Here is a 12,010-nt window from a genome sequence, read left to right as displayed (position 1 = left end):
ATTGCTCATTTACATTCATGTGTTCGATCAACTCATGTTGCTGAACACATTAAACCGTCTCGAACGCTCATGTTTGATTGTGAGTGAAGTGATTCAAACTGAGCGTTCGATTCGATCAGAAGCGAAAACGGTCATTTCATTCAGATCAAACTAAACGACTGCATCAACAAAAATCATGTAAGAAACCGAGTATGCTTGAATTTTTGCATATTCGTTGCAGCCCTCTGATATCGACTTTATATAGGGACTTCGTGAAAACTCAAGATAACATTATTTAGCGAACATGGAAATAGAAATAGTCATAGCCATATTTAGTGGGACATATGGAATCGGATTCAGCCGGAACACGTTCTATGCTTACCTTGAGTTATCTAACACTTTGCAAAAGATGTACAAAATAATACTCAGTATCAAGAGCTGAGTTGATTTTTATTGTTTGACGATGCAAAGAAAAAAGAGAACTAAGTATATACATTATTTGGCCGCGGTTAGCATTAAAGTTGTAATTCAACATACTAAATACAGCGCCCTTTACTTACTAAATTACGTTAAATATTAATTTGATCGTAAGCGGTTAAGGTGGCCAGTTAACAAACATTGTTATTTTGAACTAAGCTATTTTTTTAATTTTTTATCTTCTGTATAATTTTAAAAATTTAAATTTGGAAAAATCAACTTTTTTCCACGGTTAACTTATGACAACTACCTTTAAGTACAAATAACCCCCTTTAATTCCCTTATATATGAATCGCTTTTAAAATTTCCATTCTGTTTCAAAAACTTTCCTTGCAGATTTGTTGACCGACCCCTCCTCACCTCCCTGCAGTATGAAAATATCAATTACCCCCCACACTTCCATTCTGGACAGATTGTCGAATATTTTGAATGGACAAGAATAATTGGCCCTTTGTGTTGCAGTCGTTTTGACCCAATTTGAAACGTTCGATTGATGCCGACCATTTAAAATTTTTTTCTGAAATATTTTTGTACAGCTTGGCCATAGATAATATGATGAGAAGGACTAATAACAGCCCATTTAATATTAAATATTACAATCTAATGTTGGACATTCACAGGAATCTTTGTCTGTTCGAATAGGCGGTGACCCAAAATTATATTCCAAAAATATTTAATTAACAATATTATGATATTTTTTTTTTTTTTTTTTTTTTTTTTTTTTGAAAAGGACTAAATGTTTAAATAATTATTCCATATTTTTATTGATAACTCTAAAATTAAGTGTATATTTCATAAGTTTAACAATTTGAAAATAAAAATATAATCGCATATGATTGCATAAAAAATTCCTTCGTCTCATCTTTGATAATAGCAGTGATGAAATATCAAAAGTATGGCGGGCCGAATATATGACACCCAACACAACTATACGTATTTAACAGAGCTGCCGTAACACAAAAAAGATGTGTTGGGTATTTATGTGAAATGCGAACTGCGAACTAACGTAAACAAAAGAATTTATTTGAAGTAGATCATTAGTAAAAACACCAAATCGAATGAAGCTACATCTGAACCGATTTTCTCTAAATTTGATGTAAAAATTTAGGATTTTTGGACAGATATTGGCCATTTGGTGCACTGTTAGCCCGAAATCGGTTGAAGATATACATGGGAGCTATATCCAATCTTGATAAAATTTGGCAGTGGTATTTGTGGGCTATATTTGATATCTGGTATCAAATATCATTTTTGTCGAATGTATAATGCGAATGTGTGGGACTTAAACACCAAATCAGATGAAACATATATATTTGGGAGCTATAGTTATATGTGAGCAGATTTTCACCAAATTTAATGCACTTTCTTCTAGACTGAATTCGGTTGGATATGCCAAAATTCATGTCATTTGGAATCGTTTGTGCACAATATACCTGAAATCAGATAAAGATATGTAAGGGAGCCTGAACTGATCTCGACAAAATTTGATCCACTTATTTCAGAGCTGTATCTTCTGTATCTGGAACAAGGACCATCGTTGTGGAGTACATAATACGCATGTGAGGGACTTTAACACCAAATCGGATGAAACATATATATGGGACCGATTTTCACCAAATGTAATGTTATTGCTTTTAGCTGAATTCGGTCGGATGTGCCAAAACTCAGATAATTTGGACGAATATTGGTTATTTGGTGCAAAATTAACCCGAAATCCGTTGGGGATATATATGGGAGCTATATCCAAATCTGAACCGATCTTGAAAATTTGATACACTTATTTTAGAGCTTTATCCGATATCTGGCACCAAAGATCATTGTTGTAGAGTGCATATTACGCATGTGAGGGACTTAAAACCCCTATATCTGAACCGATTTTGAGTAAAATTGACGTTCTTGCTTCTAGGCCAAAATCGGACAGATGTACCAAAATTCAAAACTGATCGAAATAATCATTTTAGACCCAACAAAGTATATATATTCTTGATCAGCGTAAAATTCTAAGACGATTTAGCCCTGTCCGTCCGTCTGTCCTTCCGTCCGTCTGTCCGTCTGTTGTAATCACGCTACAGTCTAAACGAATAAAGAAAGGAAGCTAAAATTTTGCACAGATCTCTCTTTTGTCTGCAGACAGTTCAAGTTCGAAGATGGGGTATATCGGTCCACGATATCGTATAGCCCCCATATAACGGTACCCCCGATATTCGGTATTTTGATGATGTTAGCCACATTTTTCAATGGAATTGTCTGAAAATCCACACAAGTAACTACTTGTGGATACTTTATACCTCGGCAGAGAATTATCTATATAGGCCCACAATATCGTATAGCCCCCATATAACGGTACCCCCGATATTTGGTATTTTGATGATTTTATCCACATTTTTCAATGGAATTGTCTGAAATTCCACAAAAGGAGTCCCTTGTGGGCATTTTACCCACTCAAAAAGAATTGTTTATATAGGCCCACGATATCGAATATCCCCCATATAACTGTACCCTCCGATATTCGGTATTTTGATGATGTTAGCCACATTTTTCAATGGAATTGTCTTAAAATCCACACAAGTAGTTCTTGTCAGTACTTTACCCCCTGAGAGGTCCACGATATCGTATGTCCCCCATATAACGGTACCCTCGATATTCGGTATTTTTATGATTTTACCCACATTTTTTATCGGAATTGTCTGAAAATCCAAACATGGAGTTCCTTGTGGGTACTTTATCCCTCGGCAGAGAATTATCCATATAGGTCCACGATATCGTATATCCCCATATAAATGTACCACCGATATTCGGGATTTTGATGATTTTAGCCACATTTCCCAATGAAATTATCTGAAAATCCACACAAGGAATTCCACACATAGATTTGTCTATATAGGTCCACAATAGCGTATATCCCCCCATATATCGGCACCTTCCGATATTAGGTATTTTAAAGATTTTAACAGAATTTTCAATGGATTTTATTTTTTTTAATATTTTCTAATACGTTCCAAATGGTGGAGGGTATTTAAAGTTCGGCCCGGCCGAACTTACTGCTTTTTACTTGTTATACCATAAATTCCATATTCATCTCAGGTTAACATTTTGGGGGAAGACCGATATTGCCCATATCCGAACTCGATCTAAGTTTGACAATAATATTAGGATGTACAAAGTTTAGATCAAATCGGATACTCCCTTCGAGGGTTATCGTGCGCACAATCCAGCCAGCTAGATGGACTCCAAATATCCCGAAATTGGTCCAAAGAGACCTAGGGTCTAAAACCGTTATTTCGATGAGGCACGTTTTGGTCGTTTCAAATGATATATACCCTCTGTTGCCATATGGCCGAGGGTATACAGAACAATTGAAACTTATGTTGGCTATGTATGATTGAAACCCAAACCGTTTAAATAATATTTTCAGTATAATTTTATTATATTGGATTTTACTCTCCACAATTCCGTTAGTAATTCCTCGAAATTTACATTTGATCATCATAAATTTCTATGCAAATATCCCTAGCTTCCGAACAAAATGAAGTAGGTTGATAAAATGTTACAATATATCGCACCTTACGATATTCTGTATTCTTAAGATTTTAACAGAAATTTTTATGGCTTTTATTTTATTTTATACCCTACACCACATAGTGGTGAGGGTATTATGTCTTTGTGCATTTGTTTGTAACATGGAGAAGGAAACGAGATAGACCCATAGTTACTTTTGAGAACCTTCATAGAATCACTTTCTGAGTCGATTTATGCATGTCAGTCCGTCTGTCCGTCCGTCTGTCCATGTATTCTTGTGAACAAAATGCAGGTCGCATTTATTGTCCGATTGAGATGAAATTTTCCAAACAATATTTTTTTGGCCCAAGGACGATCCCTATTGAAATTGGTGAGAATCGGATCAAATTTAGATATAGCTCCCATATATATCTTTATCCGATTTCGGGTTAAATGTGCACCAAATGTCCACTGTCAGTCCAAATTACCTGAATTTTGGCACACCCAACCGAGTTCGGCCTAGAAGCAAGTATATCAAATTTGGAGAAAATCGGTTCAGATATAGCTATAGCTCCCATATATATCTTTCATCCGATTTGACCTTTAAGTCCCTCACATTCCTACTATGCAATCCACAACCGTGATATTTGGTACCAGGTATTAGATGGAGCACATAAATAGCTGTTTTAAATTTTATCGAAATCGGTTCAGATTTGGATATAGCTCCCATATATATCTTCATCCGATTTCGCGTTAATTGACCACCAAATGGCCAATATCAGCCCAAATGGCCCGAATTTTGGCACATGTGACCGAGATTAGCCTTAAAGCAAATACAACAAATTTGGAGAAAATCGGTTCAGAAACAGCTATAGCTCCCATATATATGTTTTATCCGATTTCGTCTTTAAATCCCTCACATTCGTAATATGCACTCCACAGGAATGATATTTGGTACCAGATATCAGATAAAGCCCAAAAATAGTTGATTTTAATTTTATTAAAATCTGTTCCGATTTGGATATGCCTCCCATATATATCTTCATCCTATTTCGTGTTAATTGTGCATCAAATGGCCAATATCAGCCCAAATGGCATGAATTTTGGCAAATCCGACCGAAACCAGTCTATGAGCAAGTACACCAATTTTAGTAAAAATCGGTTCAGATACAGCTCTAGCTCCCATATATATGTTTCATCCGATTTGCTCTTTGAGTCCCTTACATTCGTAATATACTCTTCACAGGAATGATATTTGGTACCAGGTATCAGATAAAGCCCAAAAATAGTCGATTTCAATTTTATAAAAATCTGTTCAGATTTGGATATAGCATAGCATAGCATACTCTTCACAGGAATGATATTTGGTACCAGATATCAGATAAAGCCCAAAAGAAGTCTATTTTAATTTTATCAAAATCTGTTCAGATATGTATCTTCATCCGATTTCGTGTTAATTGTGCAACAAATGGCCAATATCAACCGAAATGGCATGAATTTTGGCATATCTGGCCAAATTCAGCCTAGAAGCAAGGACACCAATTTTAGTAAAAGTCGTTTCAGATATAGATATAGCTCCCAAATGTATCTTCATCCGATTTCGGATTAAATGTGCAGCAAATGGCTAATATCGGCTCAATTGACCTGACTTTTGGTAGTCTAGAAGCAAGTACATCAAATTTAGTGAAAATCGGTCAGATACAGCTATAGCTCCTATATATACCTTTCATCCGATTTGTACTTTAAGTCCCTCAAATTCGAAAAATGTACGATACAAGAATAATATTTAGTATCAGATTCAGCCAAGAAATATCTTCTTTTTCAGTTTTACAAATATCGGTTCAGATTTGGATATAAATCCTATATATATCTTCATCCAATTTCGTGTTGATTGCGCACCAAATGTCCAATATCAGCCCAAATGTCCTGGGTTTTGGCACATCTGACCGAATTCAGCCTAGAATCAAATACATCAAACTTGGTGAAAATCGGTTCAGATATAGCTATAGTTCGTAAAATGCACGATAGAATTAGATAGATTTTGATTTTGTACCAAATATCTCATACAGCTCTCAAAGGCCCTGTATAAACCTTTTTGCGAGAGCTCTACTAAATATGCATAGTGGTGTAGGGTATCATATAGTCGGCCCCGCCCGACTTTTGAGCTTTCCTTACTGTTTTTTTTTTTTTTTGAAAATCTCCTAATTCGCTCCAAATGGTGTAGGGTATTCGAAGTTCGTCCCGGTCGAACTTACTGCTTTTTAATTGTTTTTTCCTATTTTTAAATTCCAGCGAATAATTATAATTTTTCAAGCTGAATTAAACAGAATTATCAACTAACTAAAAAAATCACTTCAACTATGTCAATAATACTTGAACATATGCGTGTATATATTTATTTATTTGGAATTTGCATTTTACTTCTGGTTTGTTAATTACATTTTTTGTTTTGTTGCATTTTTTTAATTATTGACATTTCATGCAAAACCATAAACATAACACAAATATAATTCATGTAAAAAGAGCACCAAAAACAACAACAACAAAAAACAACATCAATAACAACATAATGACATTTGCACGCATAAAAATATCAATAATTGTGGTGAATTTATCAAAGTCCAGCGAATACAGATAATATTGGTATTGGAATTATTGTAATTTGTGGTGACGTTCAAGTTTGGTGGCGCATAAATCGCATTTGCACAATCCTATAGATTAACATAAATTCACATTTCTGTCTAATTAAAATGTTAATTAATTTCTGAACAAATATGACAGGTTATGGGTGTACTCGTATGTGGGTGTGTGCGTGCGTGCGTGTGGGTGTACTTACATGTTTGTTTATGATGTTTGGCTGGTTTTTATTGAAACAATAATAATTAACAGTTTGAAGTGTGTCAATATGAGTTACAAATACATACACACATATAATTGTAAATCAAATATGAAAAGTTCAAATATAAATCCAAAGGAATGAGATTAATGTGGTTATATCATTTATGGTTCGTAATAAATGTTTTATAAATCTTATAATATATTTTAAATTGCTGCAAATGTTGTTAAAGGATGTGCTCATGGAGATATTAACAATAGCATGAATTTAGTTGTAAATCTTTATACAGGGATAGATAAAAAACTGCAACAAAGTCACCATACCATAATTTTTAATTTTATTTTAAATTTTTTTGAATAAAAGCCAAAAATTCCGAAAATAGCATCAAATTTTAGAATAATTATGGCCTTCAAACGGCCAATGAAACCAGTATCACGGTAACGAGCGATGGTACGAGACACAAAAGATTTATTCACATTTAAATGCTGGAGTGCTCTAAGGACCACCACTTGTGGTTTCCCAGCCAAATATAAAGAAAGCACACTATCACGCTTGAATTCCATCACAAATAACTTTTTATCCTGGAAAATTCTCACCAAAATGCTTTTGTACGCTTGTAAACAATATAATGAGCTGTCATTGGAATAATTTTAATACCTGTTGGACGAGTGGTTTAGAAATGACAGCAGTCTGAATTTAGTTGCAGTTTTTATACCCTACACCACATGGTGGTAAGGGTATTATGTCTTTGTGCATTTGTTAGTAACATGGAGAAGGAAACGAGATAGACCCGTAGTTACTTTTGAGAACCTTCATAGAATCACTTTCTGAGTCGATTTATGCATGTCAGTCCGTCCGTCTGTCCGTCCGTCCGTCCGTCTGTCCGTCCGTCCGTCCGTCTGTCCATGTATTCTTGTGAACAAAATGCAGGTCGCATTTATTATCCGACTGAGATGAAATTTTCCAAACAATATTTTTTTTGGTCCAAGGACGAACCCTATTGAAATTTGTGAGAATCGGATCAAATTTAGATATAGCTCCCATATATATCTTCATCCGATTTCGGGTTAAATGTGCACCAAATGTCCACTGTCAGTCCAAATTACCTGAATTTTGGCACACCCAACCGAGTTCGGCCTAGAAGCAAGTATATCAAATTTGGAGAAAATCGGTTCAGATATAGCTATAGCTCCCATATATATCTTTCATCCGATTTGAACTTTAAGTCCCTCACATTCCTACTATGCACTCCACAATCGTGATATTTGGTACCAGGTATTAGATGGAGCACAGAAATAGCTGTTTTAAATTTTATCGAAATCGGTTCAGATTTGGATATAGCTCCCATATATATCTTCATCCGATTTCGGGTTAATTGACCACCAAATGGCCAATATCAGCCCAAATGGCCCGAATTTTGGCACATGTGACCGAGATTAGCCTTAAAGCAAATACAACAAATTTGAAGAAAATCGGTTCAGAAACAGCTATAGCTCCCATATATATCTTCATCCGATTTCGGGTTAACTGTGCTCCAAATGGCCGATATATGTCCAAATGGACTGAATTTTAGTACATCGGACCAAATTCAGCCTAGAAGCAAGTATATCAAATTTAGGGAAAATCGGTTCAGATATAGACATAGCAACCATATATATGTTTCATCCGATTAAGTGTTTTAGTCCTTTATATTCGTAATATTCACTCCACAACCGTGATATTTGGTACTAGGTATTAGATGGAGCACAGGAATAGCTGTTTTAAATTTTATCGAAATCGGTTGAGATTTGGATATAGCTCCCATATATATCTTCATCCGATTTCGGGTGATTGACCACCAAATGGCCGTAATAGCATCAATTTTGGCAAATCCGACCGAAACCAGCATATAAGCAAGTACACCAATTTTAGTAAAAATCGGTTCAGATATAGCTATAGCTCCCATATATATGTTTCATCCGATTTCGTCTTTAAATCCCTCACATTCGTAATATGCACTCCACGGGAATGATATTTGGTACCAGATATCAGATAAAGCCCAAAATAGTTGATTTTAATTTTATTAAAATCTGTTGCGATTTGGATATGCCCCCATATATATCTTCATCCGATTTCGTGTTAATTGTGCATCAAATGGCCAATATCAGCCCAAATGGCATAAATTTTGGCAAATCCGACCGAAACCAGCCTATAAGCAAGTACACACATTTTAGTAAAAATCGGTTCAGATATAGCTCTAGCTCCCATATACATGTTTCATCCGATTTGCTCTTTAAGTCCCTTACATTCGTAATATACTCTTCACAGGAATGATATTTGGTACCAGATATCAGATAAAGCCCAAAAGTGGTCGATTTTAATTTTATCAAAATCTGTTCAGATTTGGATATAGCACCCATATGTATCTTCATCCGATTTCGTGTTAATTGTGCAACAAATGGCCAATATCAACCGAAATGGCATGAATTTTGGCAAATCTGGCCAAATTCAGCCTAGAAGCAAGGACACCAATTATAGTAAAAGTCGTTTCGGATATAGCAATAGCTCCCAAATATATCTTCATCCGATTTCGGATTAAATGTTCAGCAAATGGCTAATATCGGCCCAAATGACCTGACTTTTGGTAGTCTAGAAGCAAGTACATCAAATTTATAGCTCCTATATATACCTTTCATCCGATTTGTACTTTAAGTCCCTCAAATTCGAAAAATATACGATACAAAAATAATATTTGGTATCAGATACAGCCAAAAAATATCTTCTTTTTCAGTTTTACAAATATCGGTTCAGATTTGGATATACCTCCTATATATATATCTTCACCCAATTTCGTGTTGATTGCGCACCAAATGTCCAATATCAGCCCAAATGTCCTGGGTTTTGGCACATCTGACCGAATTCAGCCTAGAATCAAATACATCAAACTTGGTGAAAATCGGTTCAGATATAGCTATAGTTCGTAAAATGCACGATAGAATTAGATAGATTTTGATTTTGTACCAAATATCTCATAGAGGTCTGAAATGCTCTGAATAACCTTTTTACGAGAGCTCTACTAAATATGCATAGTGGTGTAGGGTATCATATAGTCGGCCCCGCCCGACTTTTGAGCTTTTCTTACTGGTTTTCATCTCACCTTGTATGTACATATATCAAGTGCCCGGTGTTTCGTCAGCAAAAAGTCAACCTTAAAATTTTAGAATTGTTCCTATATTTCGTGGGAGGCATTTTTAAGCCCAAAACCACATTGTGGTATGGGTATTATGTCTTTGTGCATTTGTTTGTAACATGGAGAAGGAAGCGCGATAGACCAATAGTTACTTTTGAGGATCATCATAGAATCATTTTCTTAGTCGATTTATGTATATCAGCCCGTCCGTCCGTCTGTCCATGTATTCTTGTGTACAAAATCCAGGTCGCATTTATTATCCGTTTGAGGTAAAATGTTCCAAACAATATTTGTTTGGCTCAAGGATGAACCCTATGGAAATTGGTGATAACCGGATCAGATTTAGCTCCAATATATATACAACCGATTTCGGCTTAATTGTGCACCAAATGTCCAATATCAGTCCAGAAGTCCTGAATTTTACGTACATCCGACGAAATTTAGTCTAGAAGTAAGTACATGAAATTTGGAGAAAATCGTTTCAAATATAGCTATAGCTCCCATATATATGTTTCATCCGATTTGATTATAGTCCCTCGCATTCGTAATATTCATTTTATAGGGATTGGCTAAGATTTAGATACAACTCCCATACATATCCTTAATCCGATTTCAAGTTTTTTTACAAATAGTGACTAATATCAGCCCAAATGTAGTGAATTCCGGGACGTACGTTTCCATTTGGTGAAACTAGGCTCCGATATAGATTTTTTTAATATAATCCGTCTTGCACTCTATAGCATTGTTTTTTGGTATAAAATTTTAAAATGTCTCCTTCAAATTTAATGAAAATCGATTCAGAATTGGATATGCCTCCCATATATTAGTTCCCTCTGAAACCAAACTATAACTTCTCTAGAGCCAAATGTTGATAGGAGGTATAATCTACTTTAAATAAATTCTTTAGTTATGGACCTCTACTAAATATGCATAGTGGTGTAGGTTATCATATAATTGGCCCCGCCCGACTTTTGACTTTTCCTTAGTGGTTATAAACTAGTATCGAAAGGTAAAATATCTCCCATCCATCCCCATGTGTACTCAGTAATTCTATTTTTTTTTCCACAATTACATCAATTTATAATTTGCACATTTTCCTTTTAGTCATATTCGTAAACATTTTATATTGGCTTTAAGAATACCCCCACCTATTAAAACTTAATAAGCAAAACTAAATTGCCCTACATACATGAATTGACCAGAACTAAAACTTTTACTGAACTCTTCTTGTTGTTGATGTACCATATTGAATTGCATTCTTTATCCTAAGAAACTTTGAACTTATTTCTATAAATATTAAATCATCCTGCATTCACCTACATTTGTATATACCCATACTTGGTTATATTCAAAGTCAGAATGAGATAAAGCTTATTACCTATTTATAAATATTCAAGTTTTTATTGCACCCAACAAACACATTTCAAAGTAGAAAAAGAAGATGGCGAGAAAGAAGAAGGCTATCATAAGCTGAGCTCATATATAACAAACTAAAGAAACTTTATTTAAATAATAAACATGCACAATTTATAACTTTTTCCTTTTATGGTTGAGATGGAAATTTGAAACGAGAGGTTGGCTGTTGTAACCAACAGCAGCAGAAAAATAAAATTAAAGTAAATAAAAAAGGAAAATTTGCTATAAATATTTCTCCTGTCGCAAATGAAAGGTTCCACTGTAGAATGAAATAAATTTTAAATATATCTTACTATGGACCCAACAATTGAGATACAAATTTAAATTTTGGCCAATTCTTGTTTCCGTCCACACAACAGCAGAAGTAACAAGAAAACAAGTTAAAAAGCAGCAAGTTCGGCCGGGCCGAACTTTGAATACCCTACACCATTTGGAGCAAATTTGAAAATTTTCAAAAAATAAAATCCGCTAAAAATTCTATTAAAATCTTAAAAATACCGAATTTAGCCTTTATATTGGAGTCTATACGACGTGGACCTACATTTGTTTTAGTTTGTTATAAGCCATTACCATATTCAAATACGAAACTTGAAATAAACGATGAATAATATACCTAAAAGCATCAAAATACTGTA

General features: G+C 34.7%; 1 protein-coding gene across 1 annotated transcript in view; it reads left to right on the top strand.

The window, feature by feature from the left end:
- The window catches only part of LOC101891098 (uncharacterized), a 185,693-nt gene extending 184,600 nt beyond the window's left edge, over positions 1–1,093 (top strand). Inside the window, exon 11 of the mRNA XM_020039913.2 lies at positions 793–1,093. Coding sequence (XP_019895472.1) covers positions 793–899 — 107 coding nt within the window. The 3' untranslated portion in view covers positions 900–1,093. The remainder of the gene's footprint in view (positions 1–792) is intronic.
- Positions 1,094–12,010: the final 10,917 nt, after the last annotated feature.

This window comes from Musca domestica, unplaced genomic scaffold (genome assembly GCF_030504385.1).
Source record: "Musca domestica strain aabys unplaced genomic scaffold, Musca_domestica.polishedcontigs.V.1.1 11, whole genome shotgun sequence".
NCBI lineage: Eukaryota > Metazoa > Arthropoda > Insecta > Diptera > Muscidae > Musca > Musca domestica.
This window is presented reverse-complemented; position numbering and strand designations above follow the sequence as displayed.